At 38.3% G+C, this 27820-nt stretch overlaps 1 protein-coding gene across 2 annotated transcripts in view; it reads left to right on the top strand.

Annotated features, from left to right (window-relative positions):
• PDZRN3 (PDZ domain containing ring finger 3) overlaps positions 1 to 23274 on the top strand; it is a 119256-nt gene extending 95982 nt beyond the window's left edge. For both annotated transcript variants that reach the window (XM_015875342.2, XM_032447263.1), the window contains 7 exons: positions 7123 to 7373; positions 9802 to 9889; positions 16284 to 16382; positions 17656 to 17718; positions 18651 to 18752; positions 19808 to 19924; positions 20825 to 23274. In XM_015875342.2, coding sequence (XP_015730828.1) covers positions 7123 to 7373; positions 9802 to 9889; positions 16284 to 16382; positions 17656 to 17718; positions 18651 to 18752; positions 19808 to 19924; positions 20825 to 22375 — 2271 coding nt within the window. In that variant the 3' untranslated portion in view covers positions 22376 to 23274. The remainder of the gene's footprint in view (positions 1 to 7122; positions 7374 to 9801; positions 9890 to 16283; positions 16383 to 17655; positions 17719 to 18650; positions 18753 to 19807; positions 19925 to 20824) is intronic.
• The last annotated feature ends 4546 nt before the right edge of the window (positions 23275 to 27820 follow it).

Below are 27820 nucleotides of genomic sequence, written 5' to 3'. Positions count from 1 at the left end.
GTGCCAATTATAGTAAACTGGTCAACTTGATATGCAGTATATGGCTTCAAATACACTGTATGTACATTTTCTGTGCTGCAGCTGAAATTAAGAACACTGTTGAAGTTATATTCTGTCACTTCGCTACCATTAAACTTGACCTCAGTAACAGTTGTGAACCTATCGCACTTACTTCAAAGTAGGTGTGTGTTTGCTTAAACAAGACGTTAATTCCAAGGGCTTTGTTCTAGACAGGGTTTTCTACTGCTGAATTAGTTCAGCTGTAGAAAAACTCTGCTTGACATACTAGAGACTCATAATCTTCAGAAAACTGCCCTTTAATGATTGTGGCGCCTGTCTGTGGCTCAGAAGTCCCCTTTCTTAATTAGGCATTTACCAGAAACTGGCAATTGAAATTTTCCTCTTCACTTGACAATGAATAATGTAATGCCTCTGTTAGAATTTCTCTGAAGATACTCTTTATTGCATGTTAGAGGGATATTTCAGTCATTAAAGGAACATAAACAAGTTGTGATATGAAATAAACAAAATGCCTTATGGCTACTTGCAATGTAAATGGGTAACTTGACCTACAGTGTACCTGAAATATCTTACGGCTTTATTGTCTTCCTAAAACCTGCAGTGCCTTTTCTCTTCATGTTTAGCAGATATATTGATTAACCATAGCATAGCTCTATTTCTCTTTTTTAATTATTATTTTAAGTGATAAATGATTGAAAAGATGGGTTTTGTAATGCTCTGCACTTATACATCTGTTTAATGCTATGAAGCAGGTGGCAAGAAACCTCAAGGGAGCAGGCACTAGGGACAAAATCACTCTGTGCTTTACTGTCACATGTCAGACATGGGCTGGGATAAAAGAAACATATGGACTAATGAAAAAGTGCAGATTTAATAAATGTGTTTTGTTGTGTCCATTAATAATGAAACAAAAGGTCATGTTTCATTTTCACTAGGATGGTACAACTCTACACTTTTATATAAATTGGACTGTTTCTTTCAGAGGCTCAGTAGGTAAATATAAGCAGATCCAGCTAGTCCTCCTGAACCTGTTAGGAATTTGACAGGAGACTGGAAGAGTAAATAATTGATAACAATACATACACTTCACTGTATATGTACATACACAGCACTTCAGTATTTACTAAATAGTGACTACTGAAGCAAATCTTCCTACTAATTCAGTGTATCTTTAGGTAAAAATCTAGAGATGTCATCCAATAAAATACTGAAGTATCTCGATACAGTTTTTATAGCTTGATTTGACTCAGTGATAATTCTGGGTGTTATCTCACAGTAGGTGATGGGGCACACTCTCAACAGGTACAGGAAATAGGCACTTTCTCATTTCATTTCTAAGTGCTGAAATTTCTTCTGGCTTTATCCTGAGACAATACCTTAGATGGATTCAGTAGAATTTCCAAACACTGCCTTCAGACTCCTTAGGAACTCTTGAAAAATTAAATGCTTCATAGAAAAACTAATTGTACTAAATATTGTTTCAATCTGATTGAAGATTTTCTTTCTGTTTTTTCATGGACTGCATTCATTTACACAGATAATTAGGTCCAATAGCATTGTTTTTGAGAAACTGGACATTCATACTTGAAAAAATCACAGCTGGTATGAAAGCCTTTTTCAATTTAGGCTTTCTTATAGAGTGCAGCATAGGCTATTGTATCTCTGTATCTGTATCGCTGCTATCAGTTTTAGCCAAGTAAAGGAAAAATGAGTTGTGGGGTTTTTAAAACACAAATAGCACACTGGAAATTGAAGGACATGTTCAAACAGCATGAACTGAAAGGGCAGAGATGAGGTGGTGATGGGACCTCTACTGTCATTACAACTTCTAAGGTTTGTGTTCAGCACTGCTCTGCTTCTGGAAGCACGTGGCACAAGATCACAAGGTGCAGATACCTGATATCAGGTAGCTACTGAAAGAGCAGGCTCCCAGCTGAACCAGTTGGATCTGTTACTGCTGCTGGATTCCTAGGTAGCAACACCAGGCATTTTTTCCATCTCTGACAGCAGCTCCAATAACCTTCTTCAAGATAGATACAGAATCATAGAATCATCAAGGTTGGAAAAGACCTAAAAGACCTAAAAAGATCATCCAGTCCAACTGTTCACCTATTACCAATAGCTCCCACTAAACCATGTCCCTCAACACAACATCCAGTCATTCCTTGATATCTTCAGAGTTAACCTGAACTGCTCTTTCCCAATCTTACATTAAGGGGACATTACATTTGTGGAAAAAGGGAGGGGAGCAGGAGGATGGACTCAAAAACTTCAAATGGCAAGTGACAGCACAGAAACAGGAATGGGTATGTTGTGAAGTAACATCAATGCAGAAGCATCATTTTTCAAAGTATTTGCCCATGTTTTCCATATACAGGCAAATCTAGAAAATGAGAGATAGTGGGTAATTGCAGTTACTGGGTTATTCTCATTAGCAATTCGTAATTATTTATGGCTGTTGTTTGTAACTCACTCAGAAATATAATTGATTGGTTCCCTTGGGTCATGCAACTGAGACGGCAGAAAGAGTCATTAAAAAGGGAAGACCTGTAAACTTGTCCAGTTTTATACTGACCCTGGTTATTAAGCCATGAGCAGATATGCAAAAGATTGTCATTTTTACACTGACAAAGTATGTAGAAGTAATCCTGCCACTACATAAAATTATTTAACATGATAAATGCATGTCTGAGAAGAGACTCCAAGTGTACCCTGTATACTCTGTATGTAGCGCAAATGTGAGTGTTTCAGAAGCCTCAGCATTGACCTAAAACTGTTTCCTTTGAAGCAAATGATAAAATAGGAGCAGAGCCTGAGAATCCAGCCAGAAGCAGATACATTTCAGTATGCAGTGTACAATGCTGGTGCTGTGTTGTCAACACATAAATGAGCTAATTACTAATAGAATAAAAATTCCTTATTTCAGTGGTCTTTCTTACCAGGATTTTCCGTTTGGAAGTTAATGGTTTCAAGAATAAATGCATTCTGTACTCTTAAGAAAAGATTTTTTCTTTGGTCTTAACTATTTTGTCATGGATGGCTCACAAGGCAGAAGGAAATGCACACACATGGAAACAGTCCATTGCTAAACAATATTATTCTTTTTTCTAAAAAGTAAAAGAGAGACGGGGAGACTGTCCGTATGAGGGAAATAAAAGAGGGATTAGATGGAGCTGCAAGACGAATTAACCTGTATTTTGAACCTTCTTTTTCCAGTTCCTGAGGAAAAGGAGGTTTAGAAAACAGGCTTTTTGCTGCTCTCGTTTCTATAAAATCTTTAAAGTTCTGGTGCTTTTTTGTAATATGCAGACTTCTTAAGAACTTGCTAAAGAGGTGAATCAGACCATAAAGAGTGTTTTAAATGGAGCACAGACGTCTGTAGTCTGACAGAACTAATGTTTTTATAGTGCACTTCCCAAGGATTTGCATGCATTTCTACAAAGAAAAGCTGCTTACTTGTTCTTAAGCAAAAAAGTTTTCTTCTGTGACATTCGTGAAGCAGAGAAGAACCAACAAGCTGTACAACGCATACAATTGTTTACCATTCATGACATAAAACCCATATAAATCAGCCTAACTTGATAGAAGGAAAAATAATTTTCTTTTACAGAAATCTTTCTAGTTTCTTTAGTAAACTACCAAGACCCAAAAGACATCGTGCATTATTTAAGCAAAAATAAAGTGCAAAATATTTAAAGGACACATGGTAAACTCTTATGCTTGGGGATTTTTATGATGGCACAGCTACATCAATAGACAATGGAAGAGCCACTGATGTCATCTATCTGAACTTCAGTAAGGCCTTTGACACAGTCTCCCATAACACCCTTCCCCCCAAACTGGAAAGATATGGATTTGATGGGTGTACGGTTCAAGTAACTGACAAGAAACTCATTGTGAGGTCATACCCAGAGAGGGGTGGTCAATGGCTCAGAGTCTGGATGGAGATCAATGACAAGTGGTGTCCAAGTACTGGGACCAGTGCTCTTTAACATCTTCACCAGTGACATAAGACAGTAGGATCAAGTGCATCTTCAGCAAGTGAATTTTGCTGAGTACAGTTGAGCAGCATCAGGAATAAATTTTATGTTTGTACAGCCACTTTTTTAACAAAGTGAACTGTACAAATGTATTCATTGGCTTTTTAAGCACTGGGAGTTTCTCAATTGTGACAGATTGCCAGATAGCAGGGAAACACCCTAATCAATATGTTCTATTGGCTTACATTTCAAAAGAACTCAAAGTTAGTCTCGAGTACTAATTCCACATGGACAACAGATTATTGAAATTATCCCACTGTATGTTTTTCATGACTATTTTGTAGTAGGAATCGAACACCAAAATGCTGACTTCCTGGACAAAAAAGCACATTGGCTATGTGCGTATAATCAGAATTGAGGATTACCAGTTTTTATTATCCAAATGGAGCACTCTCTTCCTCATGACTCTACAACAAAAAAAAAAGTGATATTACTGTGCTAGAATAAGAAATAATTATAAAAACCATGTAAACATAAACTACTCAGTGCTCAGTATTTAGTGCACAATGTGGCACTTTGCACTGTTTTTCTAAGGGCCTAATCTGGAGCAGTATAATTTCCCAACTGCAAATTGCTTTAAAGCATATTTTTCCATCATTGCTTCCTCTTCCATCATTCTTCATTTGGAATCTGAATGGTTAAGAGTGATAGCTTTGTGCAACCCATTAACTCTTATTTTGTTAGCACAGCTCTCAATAAATCAAATATAATAATGTTCACCATATTGCCTACAACTAACTGCAGATGGAAACAAAAACCTGCAGGGCTAAAAGGATTCTACCCAGTGTGAATTAAGGAGTCAGTCCCTCATAAGAGATCCACAGACTGACCAGAAACCATTCTATGTGAATGGCTCCTGGCCAGAGAATGTTGCGTAGTATGATGAGGATACTGCCATAAAACATAGAAATACTGGGAAATAACTCATGTAATAATAATTTCTGATACAATCCAACTACTACCTTATTCCTTGCTTGTGTCAGTCTATTTTGAAGTTTGATTATTTACATGTAAATCACATATAAAATCACAAAGGGGATACCAGTCCTCAGATCTGCAGCAATGAATCATCTCAGGAGACCTCTACTAAAATCCTTGGCATCCAGGTTACTTACAGTACTAGGGAATAAACTGAAAGCTGTCCTTTGCACAATTTTACCAGCCTTTAACACAAAGACATGGAAAGCAGCTCACATAAAAAAATGTTTCGCTCAAGAGTTATTTTAGCACATTTCTGGAGATTATGCTTGCTGCAATTTCGGATTCTTTTATTTTGATGGCTTGATATACTTAGCTGTACCAAAAGAATTAGGATGCACACAGTAAAATGTGCTACATTTAATTTGTAGCAAATAATAAAACTGGAACCATAATCAGCATTTCCTTTTTCCAGCTAAAACATTACACTGAAGTTAATTTTACAGCTGTACAAATTGTTTTAAAGTAATCTGCTTGATTGGGCAAGTTAATGATATCTAATTTGACCGGGCCAAACTTTACATGCTATGCATTACTGTGAGCAATTGTGGTCAATACAACTGTTAGTGGAATGCAAATGCAGGGTTAGCATCTTCCATTCTCAGCTGGCTTTACAAAAAAACTGGTGTCTTTGCCTCTCAAAGATAAAGCAAAGATGACAGTGTAATAAGTGTTATGTGTGCAAGGCAATTCAGAAGGAATTTAGACCTTTCAATCGATTCTGCACTCAAGTTAACCCTCTTTATTATTGCCCAGCTTTTTGCTGCAAGCAATACTTGAAGTATGGGCTCAATTCAGTTAGTGCACGGAGTGATAGTACTCTGTAAGCTGCCCCACTTACTTTAGAGGGACTAAACATGGCAGATCGAAGTATGAACTAAGTGCTATCTGATACACACACGTAGCAGAATCTGGACATTTAGTGTTGTAAATCATATTCAAGAAACTAATGTGACATAGTCACCACATTAGCGCATTTCAGCACATTTACGGAAGTAATTAAATGACAAAGAAGTAGCTTCTATTAATACCTGGCTCTGTATTTATGCCCACTGGTTTTACTCATTGGAAAAAATATGCTACTCTTGGACCTGAGAAACCCAGCACTAACTTGCAGAAGGCAAGAGTTTCTACTGTGCAGCCCTCACCAGGGATGGATACAGCAATGCAATTTATCAAGTGAATAATTTATGTCTGGAAAGAGAACAATGTAAGACATTATTCATAAAGGTGAGGATTGCTATGATAGGGGTCCTCACTCTCACTGCTAGGAGAGCTTACAAATTCTGAATTGCATTTTGTGTCTGCATGAGAGCCTACACTTGTTACATTCTTTGGACTGAGGCAACAACTATATGACAGTAGCACAGTGCTATGGGATTGTAATGTTATTATACAGCTTTCACTAAAATTGCTCTGGGCAGCTTCTGTTTAATTGTTTCTTTAAATCTGTGTTAAAATGACAACAGTTGGCAGGTTAAAAGATGGTCAAATTCTACTATTTCTGTACCACAGCTCTTAGTGACTGAGCACAGAGACCTTTTACATTTTCAAATGTCTCAACAAACCAACAAACAAGCCACGCTCCCAAAGAAATCTCCATTTTAGTGTATGACCATCATGTCCCATCCAAAAACATGTTTAACATACACTGATATACACTGATACCTATTTCTGTAATAGCAATTTTTGTCCCACTAGTTCAGCAACAAGGTTAAATGATTAAAAAGCAAACAAACAAAAGCAGAAAAATTACAGGGCAATCAATAACTTATTCTGTTCGAACTAGGGCTGAGAGATTTCTAATCTTCAAGAAGTAAATGAGATGCTGGTTTGGACTTTAGTTCAGAGTGATCCCAGTAAAATCTGCTAATTAAATTTTAAAAGAGAGCCCAGGATTTGTAAAATCATTGCAGTGACAGATGAAAAAGAGAGATGCATAACATCACATAAATCATTCCTAGTACTTACTGTATGAGCATTTAGATGGAATCTGAGTCCTTAACAGCCAGCAACAACAAAGCTATCCTCCATCCACTTTTTGACTGTTCCCTGCATTGTTTTGCTTTTTTTTCTCTCACAGGTCAATGGGAAGGATTTATCTAAAGCAACACATGAGCAGGCAGTGGAAGCATTCAAAACAGCCAAGGAGCCCATTGTGGTGCAGGTCCTGAGGAGAACTCCACGCACCAAGATCTTCACTGCTCCTGAATCTCAGCTGGTGGATGTGGGCACTCAGACAGATATCACCTTTGAACACATCATGGCTCTAAGCAAGATGGGCTCGCCTACCCCACCTGTCTCAGTGCTGGACCCTTACCTCCTACCCAAAGAGTAAGTAACTGCTTGTGAAGCACTTGAAAATCCTTGCATTCCTTAACATGGCATGTTAGAAGTAGTTTACAAACATACCTTTACTTGCTGGTGGTTGTGTGCTCCCAGATATAGCCAAGACTCATATAACATTGATTCATAATTCAAAACACTTTCACTTTCTCTACACATTACCAAGCTATTACTCACATGAGTAATGCCACTGAGTCACAACACAGCCTCATAAAGCTCCTTTTTTTGGCATTTGATGGATAAAGTTATTGCATCTTGTAATTCCTCTCATTGCCTCTTTGGGTTGCTTATGTTTTAACTTTATTTTTTATGGCTGCCATAAATTGTATAATGCTAAGAGTCGCTACATTCTGTTCCAGTGTATTAATTACTTTATTATAACCCTGCAGCGATGTTACTCAAATAAATTATTTTCTAGGACTAAAATTACTTACCAGTGCTGTCATGGATGTTTTAGAATCAAATTTTAATTATTGTTAATGGTAGCTTGATGTTTTGTATGTACAAATAAAAATGACAATTATCTCCTGGTGCACACACACCACGCCCTCACATGCTGTTCAAGAGGAAAAAAGCTCCCCAAGGAGTCCATGCAAATTGCCTGTCGTCTTGACACATACCTCCCCAATGGAAAAAGTAATTGAAATGTTCCGAATGTCTCAGTTGTTGTGTTGTCTCAGACTGTGATCTGATCAGTCCACAGCAATACCAGGTTCTGAGACAACCCTGTATGGGGTGAGAAGCAGTGCCAGCACGCTCATGTGTTGCCTGTGCAGTATGGCTCTGAGCAAGAACTCCATTGAGAGCCTGAGCGGTGAACACAGCACACAGAACCCAGCACGCCCCTCCGGACAGCGCTGTCAGCACTCCTAGCAAGTTTCACTACAGACAGGCACCAATCCTGTACTGCTCCAAAGTGACTTGTATGGCATGCTAACATCCACGTGTTCAGCCAGGAACTGGTCTTCTGTGTGCAGTCTGTTCCTCTTGTGGCTCTCAGTGCTGATTACGTGAAAGATTGTTTGGTCAAATATTACTGCATCGCTACCTGTTATCATCCATTGAAATTTCAAGCACAGCTGCATGTTTTAGCATAAACGCTTGACAAAGCTAGACTTGAGCTTGTATGCAGTGAATGGGAAATAGGGATTAGAGCACTGTGGAGAGGTTGCATGTTCTTAGGGCACCTCCCAAATATATTTGCAAGAGGGGCGTTCAGTACCTCAGTCAACTACCTGCCACTTTCCAACTGCAAAACCAAATACAGTAAAAACACGGCAAAGATTAATTCCTGAAAATTCTGTTAAGTTGCAATGTGCCTACATAATGCCAGCTCAGTCCTGCCAAGGACTCATTGCCCTTCAAGCATTAGGCACAGGTTCCAACTACTGGCCTTACTCTGAGGTCTGGATGTTGTTCTTAACCATGTAGCCTGCCTCACTGCTATCCTGCATACAAGGGCAGTCAGACTGTTATTAAATTATGCTGTTATCCAGTGTGTACAAGTAAAGAGTAATGTAAGTTTCTGAGGATGTGCTTTATGCTTCCTTAATATTTCCTGCAATTTTTCCAAATTCCATTCAAATGAATGTTAACCTGTGTTTAGTGAATTGGGAAACTTAACCAGTTAGCAGATGCTGTTATTTAAATACTATCGCACATACATAGAAACATGTATCTAGTTAAGCGAATTAAAAGGAGAAATAAAATTGTAGTATATAAGAATGATGACACAAAAATCATACTGCTTAAACTTGCTGTGCAGACAGCAGAGCTGCTGGACAGTTCAAGATGTAAAAAACATCATGCCAACAGTGAAATGAGCGTTGCATATTTAAATGGCATTTAAATCACTATGCACAGCCTGTTGTATTCAAGTCAATCAACAAAATGCTGTTGATTTAAATCAAAATAGTTGGGTGGCAAATTATTTTTAAAATACTTAATATGATTTTCTGTCTTCAAGGCTAAGAAAAACTACCAAGGAAGTAGGCAACAATGATTTCATGTACATCTCTGCAAATAACATGAGCTCATGAATAAGTAATCTCTCACTCTGGCAAATATCTGCCCCATTAGCTGTGTCACACAGTACCTGTTATCCTACTTTGCCACCACTATCTTCATATTTTTCTCCAGGTCAGCCTTACATTTGAGGAAAAGTCACTAATCAAACATTAAGACTCCTTTACCAATTTTTCATTCATCATCAGGTGTCAGATGTTTTAGATTCTTCTTACAATACATGTACTGTCTAATACATTTGCTGGTATAGTGTATATAATTCACTGTGTGTATCTTCATGGTTTGGATGTTAGTCTGTTGTGTTTCATGATGACTTGCTATAAGCTTGGAATGCATTGCTATGCTAACTATAGAACTGAATGCTATTGTAACACTTTTTTTTTTTCTCCAGTCATCCATCAGTGCATGAATACTATGACCCAAATGACTACATGGGAGGAATCCATCAAGAAATGGACCGAGATGAGTTAGAATTGGAGGTACTTAATGTTTAGTAACCAGTTCATTTACTCAAGCCTAACACATGGATGTCGTGGTCTTTATATTCTGTATAAAGTAAAAAGACCGTTTCAAAGCAGTTATTTTTAATAACATTGCACCTTGGTTGCTTTGCAGGTTGCAAATCTTACTGACACCTTTAGCAATGTATTTGACAATGTATCATGGAATGGTGAGCTAGATCTTCAGCTAATTAACATAAATAATGAATTCCTTAGTTCCATCAGGTACATTCTCTATAACTATGCTGATTTAGGCTTTCTAGAAATCTCAAAGATTTTTCAGGTTGGCTGAGTGGACCTATCCCACACGGTCACCAGAAAAAAGCCATGTGTTTCCCTTAAATATTCCCCAGGTGAGAAACAGATGTTCTCAATTGTATCACTTAGAAATATTTTAAGTTTACAAGAAAAGATGAGAACAGCTCTCACACTATACTAAGCTATTCCCTCCTTTTTCATTACTAGAGTTACATGAGGATACATACAAAATTATAGGTCAGTCATAAAGTTATGTAAGTTCATTTGCCTGCCACATCTGTAAAATTCACTTGTGGTTTTTGTGTTTGCATTTCCCATCAAACGATTTTTTTCAGTTTTCTCATTCTTAGTTCTTATAACCCGTTCCCAAACACTCAGAGTACAGCATGTGAATTGTAGGCTCTACTTCTGCATCTACTTAAACAGTACTGGCCCACTGAAACGCTTTTCATAATTTATAATAAATAGCAGCAAATATGTCAGTACTTCTAAATACTTCCACCTATATTTGAACCCAAAAATACGTTCATGATTAACAGTTAGTGACTAGATTACACTCCTAGCTTGCTTGCACATCTGATTTCTTAGATCATGGTCCTGCTAAGAAAGCTCTCAGAGCACATGATGGCAAACTATCTATAGTCCTGTTTAAATCAACGACAGATTTATCAACAGCTTCAACAGGAGCAAAGTTCAGTCCTTCTTTGACCATGAAGTTCCCCTCTATAAAAGCGATTGCAAAATCAAGGCTTCAATCCCCATAAAAAGTTTGCAAGCTGTCTTCAAATTCTGCAGATCTGGTAGTAATTCATCTGTGTATACAAACCCAAATAGAAGTCAGGATAAAATCAGTGCCAGCAAAACAAACCCTGTTCATCAGACTTCAAGGCCTTTCTTTTAAAGAAATGTTTTGTTTGTTTGTTTGTTTTCCCCCTTAATTAAAAAGGAACACAAATCCAGTCTTAAGGGAAAATGTAGAACAAATTTAGTATTTTCTGCTAGTGTATTTGCAAAATCTATCTTTTAGGAAATCTAATACTGTAGATAAATCATATTGCTTCCATTAGAAGGTCCACCAGTTGAGCTGAAAACAGTTTAAACACATGTACTTCAGTAGCCAGACATTAACGTGGCTTAAACCACAACATTAATAATTTTGACATTGATATAGTACTTGATGGTAAAAGGTGATCAGCTCAGTAACACAAGGGGATGAACATTAGAAAAGTCTCTGTAGCCTAATAGTATTTCTTAAAAGCCACTAAAGATTCTTGTTCAAATTGTAGTGACTATGATCAATGATAAGGTCAAAGTGCTTACAGGGACTCAACTGGCTAGTTGCTTTTTTGTTTGCCTTTTGATAGATATGCTTTAAAGGACCACAAAAGCACTGTTTCATTGACTGCAGCAAGAATGCCTAAAGTAAGAAAGCCATCAAGTCAGCCCTATGGGTTTCTGTGTCCATAAAACGTGTTTTGAATTTAAACCAGCAGCTCCTCATCCAAACTTTTATGGTCTATAGCTGAGTTATTAGTGATTTGTAGCAAGTAAACAAAACACAAAACAGTGAAATACTGAGTTCAAAACAAGCTTCTAAAGTAAATAACTCTTAGGAAGGAATTTACACTGGCAGTATAGCCAAGACACCAAAAATGCATTCCCAGTTCTCTCTCAGTATGTATCTAAAAATTTAGGATTCAGAGATAAGTGTCATCTATTTCCTACTATCAAAATAAGCAGATATTATTCCTTTTCACTCTAAGTTTACGTGCCACAAGGAAAGAAGGACTAAATCTTGAATTCTATTCTATTTCCAGATTCTATTGCAAATTAGAACTACATTCATTTTTCACAGAGGCCCATCCAGAAGTCACTTTGGGTTCATAAAGGAAGAATAATGCCACTGCAGGCTTCTCCAGCAGGATTATGCATTAATGTTCATTCAAACAAGCATGCAGCCTAATTGAGGGCTTTCTCAGAAAGCAAATTTTCTCAGATTACAAAGGACAACATTCTAAATCTGAAAGGACATTTGTTTTCTCACATCTGACTTGGTCCTTTACCCCCTCCTATTCCCAACTCTGTTCTCTTTCTGAGCAGAGAACTGAGTTCACCAGAGCTGACTGCAAAGCTTGCAGATGAAAAGCAGCATGAAACACTTGCTAACTGCTAGAAAATCTCCTTTCTCATGCTCTCACTCCATGTTGAACATACATGGACTCTTCATTTAAAAAGCTGAAGTTGCTCATTTAGATGTCTCTTTGCCACTGACACCAAGCCTATTCTGAACAGCTGTGACCACTGTCCCCCTACTGCAGTCACAGCTCTGATGCCAGGAGGACAGAAGTGGGCTCTCACACCTTAGCCAAGTGGGCCCTGCTCATCAGGTATCTCAGGAAAACAAAACAAAACATCACCACTTTTTACAGAGAGAGAGAGACAAAGGGCAGAGTACTTACTGTGCAAACTTCAGGCAATCCTTTCTGAACGTTTGCAATATATCTTTTTTATCCATTACTGCCCACACCTTCCAGTTTTCTACTGTTCATTTTTGTCTTGTTAGAGACTTGGATTTTTATAAATACACAAGCACGCTGTAATTTTAAATCACCAGTATAACAATCCAATAATCTGCTGCAAATGAACGCTCTCTTGAGTTTACAGAGGTTAATTTACTATTACCACTTACTAATCTGTTATTATGGGCAGTTGCAGGTATAATGTCATAGTGCACATTTATTTCCTCCTGCCTTCCTCCAAATGCCATGTGGATTTCTGCAGCAAGTACTTTGAGCCCTCCTTGGTACTGCATTTCATATGGAGCCAGTAATCTTTCAAACGAATCACCTGTGCAAGCTTGTTTTTCTCACACATCTCTCAAAATCCCACTTTAACCTGACACGAAGAAGCAAAAGATTGAAAGTGTTTGTGTAAAACTTACATCATATCTGAAATTTTCACAATTGTCATTTTAACACATCCCTTGATACTGATACATTCTGTCCATACCACCATTGCCTGCTAACTAATTTGTGCACATCTAGACCAGGTGCCGGGACACTTCAGTGTCTCCGTTCCTCATTGTAGGCGGCTGATATATTTCATAATGTGTTCATTACAACACTATCTGAGCCCTGGCTGAGCACTACGTATTCTTTCATCTCCAGACTCTGTGGCATGCCTGCCCAAAGCAAATGAGCAGGTGCCTAGTAGGGCTTTGGAAGCAGACCAGGCGCTGCTGTGCATGCAGCGGCTCCTTCTGCAGCAGGAGCATAGAGCTCTGCAGGATCACATGCTTGGGCCCTTGGGCCGTCCAGCAGGACCACACATCAGAAAAAGGAGTAAGACATGGCAAGATCAATGTCATTGTCTGGACTTAGACCTTCAAAGTTCTTTAGGCCCACATTAATTCCTAGAGCTTAATTAATTCCTAGTACAATTACACAAGCTATCGCAATATCTGTATTTGCAGGTGCCAGTTTTCTGTTCTGTTTTTCCCTTTCATGTATCTGTACATTATACAGATTCCACCCCGAACAAGGGAAATAACCTTTGCTTTGAAGACGCTGGAGTTGATTCTTCAACTCCAACTGGAATTGCATACTTTCATCTCTCAAATATTTCAAACCTTTATGATTATATTAAAACTTTGTTGTTGCAAAGACCCATAGACAGCAGCTGTTCCTACCACTAAGCACACAAAACTACCATATTTGGGTAGCATCAAACCAAGTTATTCCGTTCCTACCAAGGACTAGAGGGATTGTACCCCAGGGTAAGAATGTCAACAAATTACTCATAAAAATTCAGGTTCTAAACACCTGCTGTAAGAGTATTCTGTTTGCTTTAGCTTTTGGATGCTTTATTTGTGAGCCTGTTTATAAAGCATACGTGCCTGTTCTCTTTTTAAAATATATACTATTTAGTATACTAGATCATTTATTACCTTCCATTGTGTTGCAAATGTCAGAGAAGGTATATTTTAAATATAGACTCATACTTATTTTTTAATTATCAGAGTACTCTCCATACTTGTGTACTGTTGGAAAAACACTAATTGTTATTAAAACATGCTGAAGGGAAGAAGGAAGAACAAAGCTACTACCTTGCTCCCCGCACTCCAAGAAGTGCTGGCAAGTGTTCATGGTTACATAGGATGTTTCAAATAGGACCAAAACCACCGTATACATATATTTATGTATAATTTAAACACAGTGTGTATGTTTTCACTACCAGCATGACAAACAGCAGTGAACTATAGCACTAGTTTCTTGCAGTTATTTCATTGCTGTATTTTCAAACAAGTAAACTGTATGAAAACTTTCCTCAAAACATGAAGTCTTTTTGCTAAAGCAGGCAGGAAAGATGCCTGAGTTATGCTCAATTCAACACACTCTCACCTCATCTCTAGATCACAGCCTGCTTGCATCCGGAATAAATGAGTTAGCTGCAGTGGTACTTCCAAGGATTAATTACATCAACGAAGACCAGAATCAAGTCTACTTTGTCTCACTTTTTCTACTGAAAATTTTTTACCTACTCTCTAAAAATCCCCAAGAACTTTAGAAATCTTAAAAAAAAAAAAAAAAAGAAAGAAACTATTAAAGCATTGTGTTCATCCAGTGTGTAACAAAAGAGAGTGAAAAAGAGAAAAAGAGCAGCAGTTCACCGTGGATACTATTGATTGAAACCATTTAAATACCATCTGAAATGTCACTGACATTTACAGCAATGCTTCTTGGAAAAAAAGGAATTACACATGTTGACAAGTAAATAACATGAGATTGCTGATCTTGGCAGCTGTCATCTTGACATGCCAATAAATTATTCATATCAGCTTGTTTTATTATCTTGCCCTTACAAATGGCACAGCGCAGGTCAAAACAGAAGAGATGTTCAGAAATAATGAATCCTGTTAGCAAGACTCTTCCACATGAACACGGTGCTGGATGCTTCCCGAGCACAAAAAAGTCTGCTGTTGGCAGGCATGGCCCTCAGTTCACACGGGGGCTGTTCCCCCTTCTTAGCACAGGTCCCTTTACTTGGTCTTCCTGGCGCCACACTATCCTTTCACTGCAATGGTGCTGAAGCCCCATAGCCAGGTGTAAGCTGCAGAGAAGCAAGGTCCTTTCCAAACCATACAACAGAGAGAGCAAAAAAAGAAAAAGTAAAAAAAAAAAACCAGCAAAAAACCCACACACAAAAAAAACCACTTCTCTTGTTTCTCCCCCTCTAGCACAAACCATACTTCCTCCCTGTGGAAGAACTGATGCAGCAGTCACAATAAGATAGTTAAGCGTGTTAGGCACCCTAGGATCCTTGGGCTCTTGGGAAATCCTTTGGAAGGGAGGAGAAAGAGATGTTTACACTGACTTACAAAGGAGCCAGGAGCAGCCCACAGCTTAGTGAGCATCTTGTAACACTTTTACACAAACCAAGAGCAAACATAGGAGAAAACAACCCAGATTAATTCCTTGTGGCTAGAATGTATTCTTAAGATGGTTTAAATGCCTCCAAGACCGACATGACCACCACAGAGCCCTGGAATGGTAAACCACAACCTACTCACATTGACACCTTTGCAAGATATTGAAGCATTCCGTGCATTTCTCTTACCAGTACCAAATGCTTTGCTAACCATATATTGATCTTCAGTCACATATATAAGAAACTTATTACATTATTTCATTAAAATTATCAAGTTAAGGTAATAGAATATTATATTTTTTCTCTGAAGAGACAGAAAAAAAAACCCCGCTTATAAGAAAATATGTATATCAGTTGTGGCAAATATTGAAATCATACTTTATAAGCATTTTAGCATTTGAAGTCTTAGACTACATGAAATATAGGTAATTTTTCTTCTATAAGATCAATAAAAGGTCTATTTTCAAAATGACAGTGCATTGATTGAAGGGCCAACAATGCCTGAAGTATTGATTGTATGCATATAATCATGTTTTGCTCAGTAAGTTAAGCCAGTCTACACAGTAAAATGAGAAGGGATCCACTATATCACTTAAGCAAAATATTTTCATTGTATTTGAAAAATAGCTTCCATCAATCACAAGTATCTTATTGACAATGTCTTTTTTCTTTTCTTTATTAACCTCAGGAAGTGGATTTGCACAGAGTGAACAGCCAGGACAAGCTCGGTCTTACTGTGTGTTACAGGACGGATGATGAGGATGACATTGGTATTTATGTGAGCGAGGTAGGATTGAGCTGCCTCCTGTAAGATAAAATTTGTCTTTCAGACTGCAGTACTAGACATTTAAGATGACTCCTTGCTTCTACTTGCACCATGTTCAAACAAGAGCTAGAAAGTAATAATTGGAAGAAATCTTATTATTTTTCCTTTTCTTCAAACTGAGTGAAATCCCATTCCATTGAAGTCCAGCTCCCACTGACTTCAGTGAGCAATCTTTAGAAATACAGCAGGAAAAAACAAACATGCAGCCTTTAGAAGGCTCTTTATTCTCTTGGAAAGCAATGTTAAATTGACAGTTTCTCCAGTATTGAACTAACTACCCCAGAACAAATGCTTGCCTTTATAATTTGAATGCATGTTCCTTGTTCTGAAGTCTAGAGAACTGTGATGTTACCCTATTTTGGTCTGTACAAATACAAAATGTGGGTTGTACTTGAGACATTCATTAAAAATCTTTGGGTTTTCACCTGTAAAAACATTTCACATTAAACATTGCTTTTCCACTGTATCACAGGAATACATGGATTTTGCACTGTCTGATTACCTCTTAGAATTTATAAGACATCTTTTCATATGGCTGTTTTAGTTACATTCACATTTAGTATTCATTTTCCCTAACATGTTCTCAACATTCAATTCCAGATGACGTTTTCAGAAGATTTTTAATACATTCTATCTTCCATTTTTGTTCTCAATTATTCCAGAAATAATATAAATGAAAGGAAAAAAAAAATGTATATTTGCTAAGATTTGGGGCTCATTTTTCTGTCGTTGCTTCCTTTCATAAAATAAGTGGCATTTTATAAAATATTTTTATCACACAGGTCAATTTCAAACTTCACAACAGCAGTTTGGAATGGAAAAATCAACTAAATTTAAACTATTCCTATAGGATGTGTCACTCAGGATATAATTCTTCCTGCTCTGTAGGCAAAATCTTTAGATTCTAATTCAGAGTACTGTGCTGTAAAGCAAAATGTTAAATTATGAGGTAACTAAATATTTTGCAAACATGATAAATCTACAGTCCCTGAAGTATCATCTCAAGAATTAGTGCTTTGGTTTTGACTTTGGCATATTAACCTGCGTTTCATTTTGTCTTCTATATGCAAGGAAAAGTCCTGTAGTCACTAACAAGATGTAAGAACTATGTATCAGCAATAGCAGGCACAATGGCTTATCACATTAGTCATATTACTAATGCCAGGGTTATGCTGGGAAGAAAGATGCTGAGGCCTAGAATCTCCAAAATGCTTACAGTTCTCTTATTTTGTAGATTGATCCCAACAGTATTGCTGCAAAAGATGGTCGACTCCGAGAAGGGGATCGCATTATTCAAGTATGTGTGTAAATGGCTGAAAGCCTGGTAATGCACTATAACCTACTGCTGCAACCACTGTAATTCCATATCTTCATTTTAGTGTCATTTTTACCAATCACTCCTTTAAAATGGTATTTGGTATTAGAATGGTTTGGATTGGAACGAACCTTAAAGATCATCTAGTTCCAGTCCCCCTACCATAGGCAGAGACAGCTTTCACTAGACCAGGTTGCTCATACAGTTCCTTTCAACATTCATATAGTCTCTTAACTTTCTGAAACTTGAATTTCCTCTGCTGCATATGAAATTTAGATATTCCTGGCCAGGTTAAGCTGTATACTAGCCTGGTCTGCTGACTAAGGATTTTGCCAGTAGATTTTGTCTGTTTCCAGCACACACTCTGATACACCTTGAACTTTTTTTCTACCACAAAAAATAAATAAAAATTCTGACCCTATTTGCAAAATCTCAGTGGTCAGCCTCATTAACAGGGTGACTAACTGTGTTAGGGTGTAGGCTGAACACGTACTCTTGCATGCCAGAAGGAGCAGTCGTGCAATCTTAAATCGTAGCGATTTTAATGGAAGTGGTCTATCTCCTACACAGAGACTAATGCACATAGACATCCACATCCCATGTAGTCTTTGGGGATGCTGTTCATAGCCTCACCTGTCCCATTTGAGGACATTCCTTTCCACCCACAAGAGCTGACTCTGCTCCCTGTCTAGTTTTTGTTCTCCTAACAAGCTCTGTGCATCACCTGCACAGGTTTGGAACAGCTTCATGTATCCATTACCTGACAGTTACCTAAATAACGTGGCTGTTGATTCAAGCTCTCTGACTTGTACTGCACTGGAATCTATCCAGCCATGCAGCCCTCCAGAGCAGGCCATGGCAGCATTTAAGTATCCTTGTGAAAGGATGTCATTCTGTTGCTCTTTTCTTTACAGATCAATGGCATAGAGGTACAGAACCGAGAAGAAGCCGTAGCACTACTCAGCAGTGAAGAGAGCAAGAACATCTCCTTACTTGTTGCAAGACCAGAAATTCAGGTACCATAGTAATAAATAAGTAAACACTCTCGAGTCTTAATTAAAAGACTTGATGTTTTGTAGAAAATATTTTCCATCAAAGAATTTTAACTAAACTAAATCTATCAAATATATCTAAAACTATATTAAATAGTTTGACTGGACATACACGTGACATAAAATAATAGAATACAGTAGTCATTATACTTGTAGATATGCATTATATTACAGTCCAACGTATAAGAATTTCAGTGATTTATCTATGCTGCAATATATGTTACAACTACCAGTGCAAGATAGTTCGGATGTTTTCAAACCATGGTTTGGAGGGCCATACTGAGTTCTAAATCCTACAGTCTACATTGATAAATCATTCATTAAAACATCTATTATTTATCCCTTTATAACACCATCTCTTAATGTAGTTAAATACTGTCAAGAAGCATCCTCAGCTTAATAATAGGTTATATCTGGTCCCTTCACAGAGTGGGAATTAGCACAACAAAGATGCTGAACAAACAGCACTGTCTTGCTCCATGTATTGGGAAAGCAACCCTTGCCAGTGCACCCAGAAACACGGGGTCATGCTCATGACTGTCTTGTTAGTCTAGATGTTTCTGAGCTCTCTCCCTTGGGGCTGATAGGTTGGGAGTAAAAAGACTCACAGACCCAGAGCAAGCATTTTTGCTTCTGGCCCTTTATGCTGCCACACAAGCTGTGTATTAAAGCTTTGCACCCTGGAGTATTTTATACATCGTAATCAAATGACATGCAAATCAGAACAGCCCCAATGCTAAGAAGCATTTCCATGGATGAAAGGACTGTATAGGTTTCATGCAAAGGGGATTGACATTAAAACCATACTGTTGAAGTTTGAGGTGGGGGAAGGTGGAAGAGTCAATGCCCACACTCAGCAGGAGGTGTGTGCATCCTCACAGGACACAGCAGCACTGTCACAGGAAGGAATCTTTTAAAACTTCCCGATCACCTTCCACAAAGAAGGAACCTGATTTACATCAGTGCTCATTCTTTTGACAATGTTTGGTTTGGGTTTTTTCCCCTTCTTTCTCACATAGCTGGATGAAGGATGGATGGACGATGACAGAAATGATTTTCTGGATGACTTGCACATGGACATGTTAGAGGAGCAGCACCACCAGGCAATGCAATTTACTGCCAGCATGCTTCAGCAGGTACTGCTGTTCTGTTGTGAAATGGTGTCAAAGCTTCAGATTGCACTCAATATTCCAGTACTGAGCTTGACTGAATACATAAATGTCTCAAATGACCATCAAGACAAAAAGATTTACTGAAAAATCAAGATATTATATGGCTATCCACAAACAACTTCTTGGAGACTAAATTATTTTTAAATATATCCTTTTTCATTTTTCCCATTATGACATGATCTTCTTAGAAATGCACCATTCAGGCTGTGATCAGTGACAAAAGTATAGAATAAGTGTAAGATGCAGAGAACTACTGCTCTCTGTATAAAATAGCCTATTTGACATACACACATATATTGAAAACTGCCTGCCTGCCAAAGCCATAAAATACAAACAGGGAAGTCAAGCAAATGACTGAACTGAGGTCTGTATATTTGACAAGAAGGGCAGAGAAAATGTTTCTGCATAGCAGAGAGATAGAATTAGACCTGGATTCCCTGTTGTCCTGCCACAATCAATGCAATCATATGAGTTCATGAATAGTTTCTCATGTTTTTGTATGGAGTTTTCTAAACTCCACATCTGCTGTGGCAGCCACATTTTTGGAGGAGCGATACTCTCAATGTGGCACCGTAGTAGAACTGGATAATTCTGTGCAGCCACAGGCCAAAAGAAACACGTTGAAATTCTGCATTCTAGTGTTGTTGCTGTCTAACTGAAATCAGACTAAGTTCTTCTGAAAAGGTCATCCAAATCAAGGTGTGTTTTCAGTCAGCATTTCTATTCTTTCTTTCCGTACAAGTAAAAATCAAAATGCACCAAATATAACAGGCAGCAATTAAGAAAACAATTATATAATAGGCATCCTGAGATATTTTATGTCTTTGCAGTAACTTCTCTTTGTCTTTTGATTTTTACTGTTAGAAGAAGCACGAGGAAGATGGTGGTACCACTGACACGGCCACTATTTTATCTAACCAGCATGAGAAGGACAGTGGCGTAGGGCGCACAGATGACAGCACTCGGAATGATGAGAGCTCTGAGCAAGAAAACAATGCAGATGATCACACTACTTCCACTAACACTTTAGGAAGCCAAAAGAAGCTGACATACAGTCATGATACCCTTGGAAGTGGCGATATGCAGTTCAGCAATGAGTCATTTATCTCAGCCGACTGCACGGATGTCGACTTCCTTGGCATCCCTGTAGATGAATGTGAGCGATTCCGGGAACTGCTGGAACTCAAATGCCAGGTGAAGTCTGCCAACCCTTACAGCCTGTATTACCATACCAGCACTCTGGATATGAGCAAAAGTGACCAAGAAAGCGTTGACAAAGAGCTGGAGATGCTGAATGAGGAGCTGCGCAGTATTGAGCTAGAGTGCCTGAACATTGTGAGAGCTCATAAGATGCAGCAGCTGAAAGATCAGTACCGGGAGCCCTGGATGCTGCATAACAGTGGGTTCCGCAACTACAACACAAGCATCGATGTTCGCAGGCATGAGCTCTCAGACATTACAGAGCTCCCAGAGAAGTCTGACAAGGATAGCTCAAGTGCATACAACACAGGTGAAAGCTGCCGAAGCACTCCGCTCACACTTGAGATTTCTCCTGACAATTCCTTGCGCAGAACTGCAGAAGGCATCAACTGTCAAGGTAATGAGGGAGCAGTGGCATATAATGTCTCCCAAAAGAATTTGTTTTCCAGCTCAGAAAGTCATGAATCCAGCACAGGTAAATGCCATTCATCTGCTAAAGATCCTGAGACGAGCAAACAGATGGAATGCAAGGAGAGAAAAGCCAGTGATGGAAGCAAAAGCCCTACTCATGGTCAGAAACCTTCTGGCTCTTATGTCTCCCCATACCACCACTCTCCATATAAGCATGCTCATATTCCTGCTCACGCACAGCACTATCAGAGCTACATGCAGCTGATCCAACAAAAATCAGCAGTGGAGTATGCACAGAGCCAAATGAGCCTGGTGAGTATGTGCAAAGACTTCAGTGCAAGTCAGAGTGAGCCGAGGATGGAGTGGAAAGTGAAGGTCCGAAGCGATGGAACCCGCTACATCACCAAGAGGCCAGTCAGGGACAGATTGCTGAGAGAACGAGCCATAAAGATTAAGGAAGAACGCAGTGGGATGACTACTGATGATGATGCCATAAGTGAAATGAAGATGGGCCGCTACTGGAGCAAAGAGGAGCGGAAGCAGCACTTGGTGCGAGCCAAGGAGCAGAGGAGGCGACGTGAGTTTATGATGCAGAGCAGGCTGGATTGTTTAAAGGAACAGCAAGGTGCAGAAGAAAAGAAAGAGGTGAATATCATTGAACTGAGCCACAAAAAAATGATGAAGAAAAGGAATAAAAAAATATTTGACAACTGGATGACAATCCAGGAACTGCTTACCCATGGAACAAAGTCACCAGATGGAACACGAGTGTACAATTCCTTCCTGTCAGTGACTACTGTATAATCACCATTGCTAAATTATGTACATAGAACGCTACCATTGGGGTAGGAATCAATGCCTCGTTCAATGTGGCAAGATTTTTGTATATAAGATACAGTCATCGAGTTTATAGTTCAAATACTGAACTCTACGACTGCGGGTGCCAGGATCTCCATTATAAAAATGGAGAGACTGTTTGCCCACCCCAGCTCCTTCAGAGGCAATATTAGCAGTGCTTTTTGGATACTGATTGTACTTTTTTACTTGTTACCTTTTACATAAAGTGTTTAAATATCAGAAATGTATTAACCATATTTACACAGGTAATTTGCTTAAACTATATTCATATAAAAAGGTACCCGTGCTCTTCTTTGTCTAAAAAAAAAAATGCAAAACCCCACAAGAGCAACCGCACATACGTATTTTTTTGTGAAACCATATTTTCTGATACTATTCTGCTGTTGTTCACTTCTACACTGAGTGCTGTTTATCTATATTTAGCTCAAGGTTTAAACTCAGAGTTACTGAATTCCTAATAGAGCCATTCTCTTGTAAGATTTAACATTTATCAAACTGCAGTTTTTAGTTACCATCAACATTTAAATATTGTTCTAAGGTTTATAAAGAAAGCATATAGGTTTCATCTGAAAAGCCTGAAGCAAAGAGAAGTGTACTGCGGCTTTAAAGATTTTAAAGCATGTTTGCAAACATTGCAACCTCTTGAAGAAAACGTGCATGTACAGCTGATTTGTTTATATAAGACAGTTTGTGGAATTTGAAAAGCCCATGGTAGTTACTGTTTGCTTTATAGATTTGAATGTATTGAATTATAAAAGCGGTTTCATTAAATCATCACTAGCTGCAAATGTTAACAAGTAAAATGAAGTAAAATAAATTATTGTTTTATATTTCAAACATTTTAATTTTATTTTTAACTCCCTTACTGTTGTGCCATGCTGAGCATCCTGTCCTAGAGCACAGCTCCCACGTGTGGGAGTCGAGCCTAATAGGAAGGACGGCATCCTGACCTTGAGGGAAGTCAGCACTGAGGTGATATGGAGGGAAGAGGCAAGAGAGAAGCAGGAATATGAAGAGTAAAAGTGTTTACTTCACAAGGTGTTCAGGATTACTTGTAAGCATAAAGAAAAGATAGGATTTCTACTCTTCTGTTTTGTTTCACAGTATCGTAATGGTGACTAACCTACAAACTTTAGCAAAGCTTTCCATTAAAAACAGACAAATTTGTAAGTTAAAGGAGATTGAGAAAAGGACAAAGGACAAAAAGTGAATTTCAAAGAGATACTTCACTCCTTTTCTTGTTTTCTGTTTCTAAACAAGAATTCAGAAATAAACTTGATTTTTTTTCTGGAGAAATAGCAAACTAGACTCATTATTAATAGCTCCAAGATTCTTCATCCCCTCTGCCCTCAAACACTCTAATGAGGTAAAATTATCATCAAATTGTGACATCTCCTTTGGAAAAACTTAATAGGTAATAGTTCCTTTAGGCGCCAGTTACATGAATGCTGAGCATACATGCACGTATATTTAACAGCAGAAACATATCTGAAAATTCAAATGTGATGTGTAGAAATGATACCAGAGCAACAACAGCACAAAATTTGCATTCTTTAGGATGCTGAAATAAAATTATAGACCAAAAATTACTCATATACCTTTGAGATTCTCCTCACTAACCATTTGTCATTTTGGTCACTTGAAAATCAATTGTGTGCTTTAGTATTACAACTTATCAACTAATACAGTTCACAGAATCTGACTGTTCTCCTGAAAATCTGGGCAGAAGTTAAACAAACTGCAGGTTTTACTTCTCCGTGCTCTATGGGCTACCTTGCCACACTCCCATCTTCAGTGCCCTACCAAAGTACTTAACATGGTACTGGAAAGGGAGGCTTTGGTTCTTTTTATTGCTTTCAAGAAAATGCTTGAAATCATCAAAATATTAATGCAAGCCTGATCTTATTACAGCAAAAAGAATCATACATACTAGGAAGACTTTGATGTCTAAGTAAAAATATTTCATATGGCTTTTCTAGAAGAAAACGTCGTACAGTATTGTAGTGTTTAAAAGACAACAATAGAAACTGCTGATGCTGTCACAGACCTGATACCTGTTCCCAACCCATGCTAACACACATCACCTCAGCAAACTAAACATTTGAAGAGGAATCCCTGAATATAGGTTGGTGCAGAATTTGGCCCGATTCTTTGCAATAAAAACGGGCTCTGTGTCAAACTCAGGTCAATTTCCCTAAATTGCAGAATGCTCTCAGATGCAAGATCCATAAAAATGTAAAATGCTTATTTGCAAATAGGCTTCAAATCAGCATGGAATCAACCAGTTTAGATGTGCACTGAAATGGGAAAGCCCTGAACCAAACCTAACAGCGTTTTTTTGTAAATTAAGAGAATTTGCACATTAAGGATGGCAAATAAAATGAGGTAAGACTAGATATTGCCTAGGGACTACTGGTTGGAGAACTAATTAGGATTATAAACAGAAAGTATGTAAATTAACCAAATATAATTATCTACTAGTGGCCTTTGGAAATAGGTTACAGGATACTTGTTAACAAAATTGCTCAAATGCCTGGAAGCCTTAAAAACAAGACATAAGCAATTTAAGCTCCCGTGTTTTATTTTCAGTTGTTCTTAAAGCAGTTGCTGTATAAAGGATTTACTGGAACATAAACTAATTAGAGAGAAGTCAAAAAATCAAGATAGAAGCTGCCACAGCAGATGCTATATCTCCATATCCCAAGAAACAGAGAGGTACATTTAATAAAACGAAGAGACCTCTGGTTTTATCAAATGTAAATTCATTACTGAAAGAAAATAGCCAAGATTCTGCTTAGGTTTTCATCCCAGCAGCTTCATTTCTCCATCAGAGCAGCTTCTGTGAGCCTCCAGCTAGAGCTATCTCTAGTGATATCTCTCTTACCAAAGCAGGGTTTCTCAGCAATACAAGGTTTAAATGAAGATGTGATGTTCACTGTTCAAATGCAAACATGCAGAATTAGTGCCACTTTTCTTTCAGTGTCTGACATGGCAAAAAGCTGTATGAGATTCAGGGACTTCTATTGAGAAAGCTGCTTATTTCCCACACATATCATTGGAGACAGAAGTCTGACCACTGCAGACTTGATCATCAAGACAGTGGTCCACATATTACATTAAAATATGATGAGGGTCACATATAAAGGTTAGATGGGCTGACTTCACAGACTCAAAGCCCACTCACATGATTTAAAAGACTCTACATAACCTCAAAGGATTAGAAGAGGATCCTGAAGGTAGAACAAGCTCTGCTATAACAAAAGGAGGTCTCTGCCTCCAGATGGGCTGCAGAACACTCAGCATCCAGGTTCTGCCACCAGTCAGGACTCAGGACAAGCATAAGTGGTAGCCCTGGAGGCATGAAGTTTGATACAACTGTCCCCTGAATAGCTTGTAAACACACAGAGTTCCAGGCTGCAGGGGGATGGCTCTGTCCTTGCTGGCAATTAACCAACATACTTTTTCTAAACTACACTAGTTAAGGCTACAAAGAGAAAAGCCATCGCATAATGCTTTTTAGAGGAGATTTAATAAAATCAATTAATAACGAAAACAACAACCTGGTAATAATGCTCCCGTAAGTGTTTTAATTTACAGAAAAACAATACCGATATTATAACAGTGTAGCTCCACTGGAATCAAAGCCCATGTAGAAACCTGGCCCCATATTCTTACTTCTTCCGCGTGTACAAAATCAGAATCATTTTTAGAACATAACTAAATTTCTCTAATCCCTCTCCCAACACCTGCAGTTACACATGAAAGGCCAAACTGAAGCAAGCCCAGTTAGCCCATACTCATTTCTCCTGGCAGATGATGTTGCCCTTGGTTCATACACTTCTCACATCCTACTTCCGTCTCTCCCCTTTCTGTAGAAATGAGTCAGCTAAGTTGAAAGGAGATCAGAAAGAATAATCACTGCAGATTCTTAGTTGGATCTCAGCCCAGTTTAGATTTCACTTCCATACACACATAATTACATATGGAAAGCTCACACACAAAAAAGCCAAATTTGGTTCTGCTTGTATGTTTTGAATTTGTATTCTTAAGGACGAAAAATGTCATACAATAAGCATGTAGTTCATGTTAAAGTAAGAAGCTGCTTTTTTGGAACTAGGAAAATCCTCAAAGAAAGATTTTTCATTTCCACAGTTTAAAAGATCAAATAGAATCATAGAATAGCACAGGTTGGAAAAGACCTTAAAGAACATCAAGTTCAATATGGCTTGCTCTGAAACCCAGGTAGGAAATTCTGTTGTAAGATGCAGCCCTGAAGGACAACACGTGCCCAGAAACAAAGGTTCAAAATCCAAATGCTGACAAATTCTAATCAGCAGAACTGCAAAGGGCGATGATAGTTTGGGAGGCTGGGTTGCGGACGACGCATTTTGGCCAGGAGAGCACTTGGTCTGCCCTTTCAGATAAGTTTGCCAGGGAGGAGCTTTAAAAGTAATTTCTTTGACAGTCCGTCCTTTTTATGTTCGACAACTGCAGGACCATGCAACAGGGAGTCCCATTAACTGGGAATAAGAACTTCTCTGTAAAAGTGAACTTTCAGTGACCTTCTTTCAAAGAAAATACTTTATCATATTGGAGTGCAGGCCTCCCAGGTGTCACAGCAAGGCTCACACCAAGCGGATTCCATTGTCCCCATTAGGAGAGCTAGCTTTGATTTTCAGTAATCCATCCTTCAGCTTAGCTGGTCCTTGTTAGCTTAGAATACTATAAACAAAGACTCCCCAAAAGGCAAATCCAACAATAATTGTTTAATGAAAGTAAATCAAAAGGCTTCAGAGTTTTGTCAAACTTCTGCTCAGCTCTGGTTAAATACAAGTATCCAGCATTTACTAGCCCTCAGGGCTCAAGTTAGCAGCCAAAATAAATGTAGTAAGGTCACATCCAAATACTTTGTACAAGAATCAGGACTCAGTTTTGCCACGAACTTCAGCAAGGATGGATGCCAAATGCAGCAAAAGGCAAAGCCAATTTTTCAGAGAAAGCTTCTTCACTCTAACGCATTTGAAATCTCATTCAAAGGAACTCCGCACGCTTTTCTCTCCACAAGTGGAGCTCAAGACAGAGGCAAGCACTACATGCTTCTTCAGTAAAAATTTTATCAGCCTTTTTCAGTATTTCCATTCCAAAGTTCTCCAAATTTAGTTCCAGTAAGGAAAGATTGATCCCTTCTACCACACACCTTTCTCCTGTACCAGTGTTTAGCAGTGCAACTGAAAGTTTGGCTTTATTCTTTCCAGAAATCTTTGTAGGCATCTGTGCCTCTGTGTTACAGAATGGCTGATGGAGGAGCAAACCTTTGGAGAACATCTAATACAACCCCCCACTCAAACACATTATTAAGGACTGCTAAACACAACATAAACAAGAAAACAA

This window comes from Coturnix japonica, chromosome 12, assembly GCF_001577835.2.
Source record: "Coturnix japonica isolate 7356 chromosome 12, Coturnix japonica 2.1, whole genome shotgun sequence".
Taxonomy (NCBI): domain Eukaryota; kingdom Metazoa; phylum Chordata; class Aves; order Galliformes; family Phasianidae; genus Coturnix; species Coturnix japonica.
This window is presented reverse-complemented; position numbering and strand designations above follow the sequence as displayed.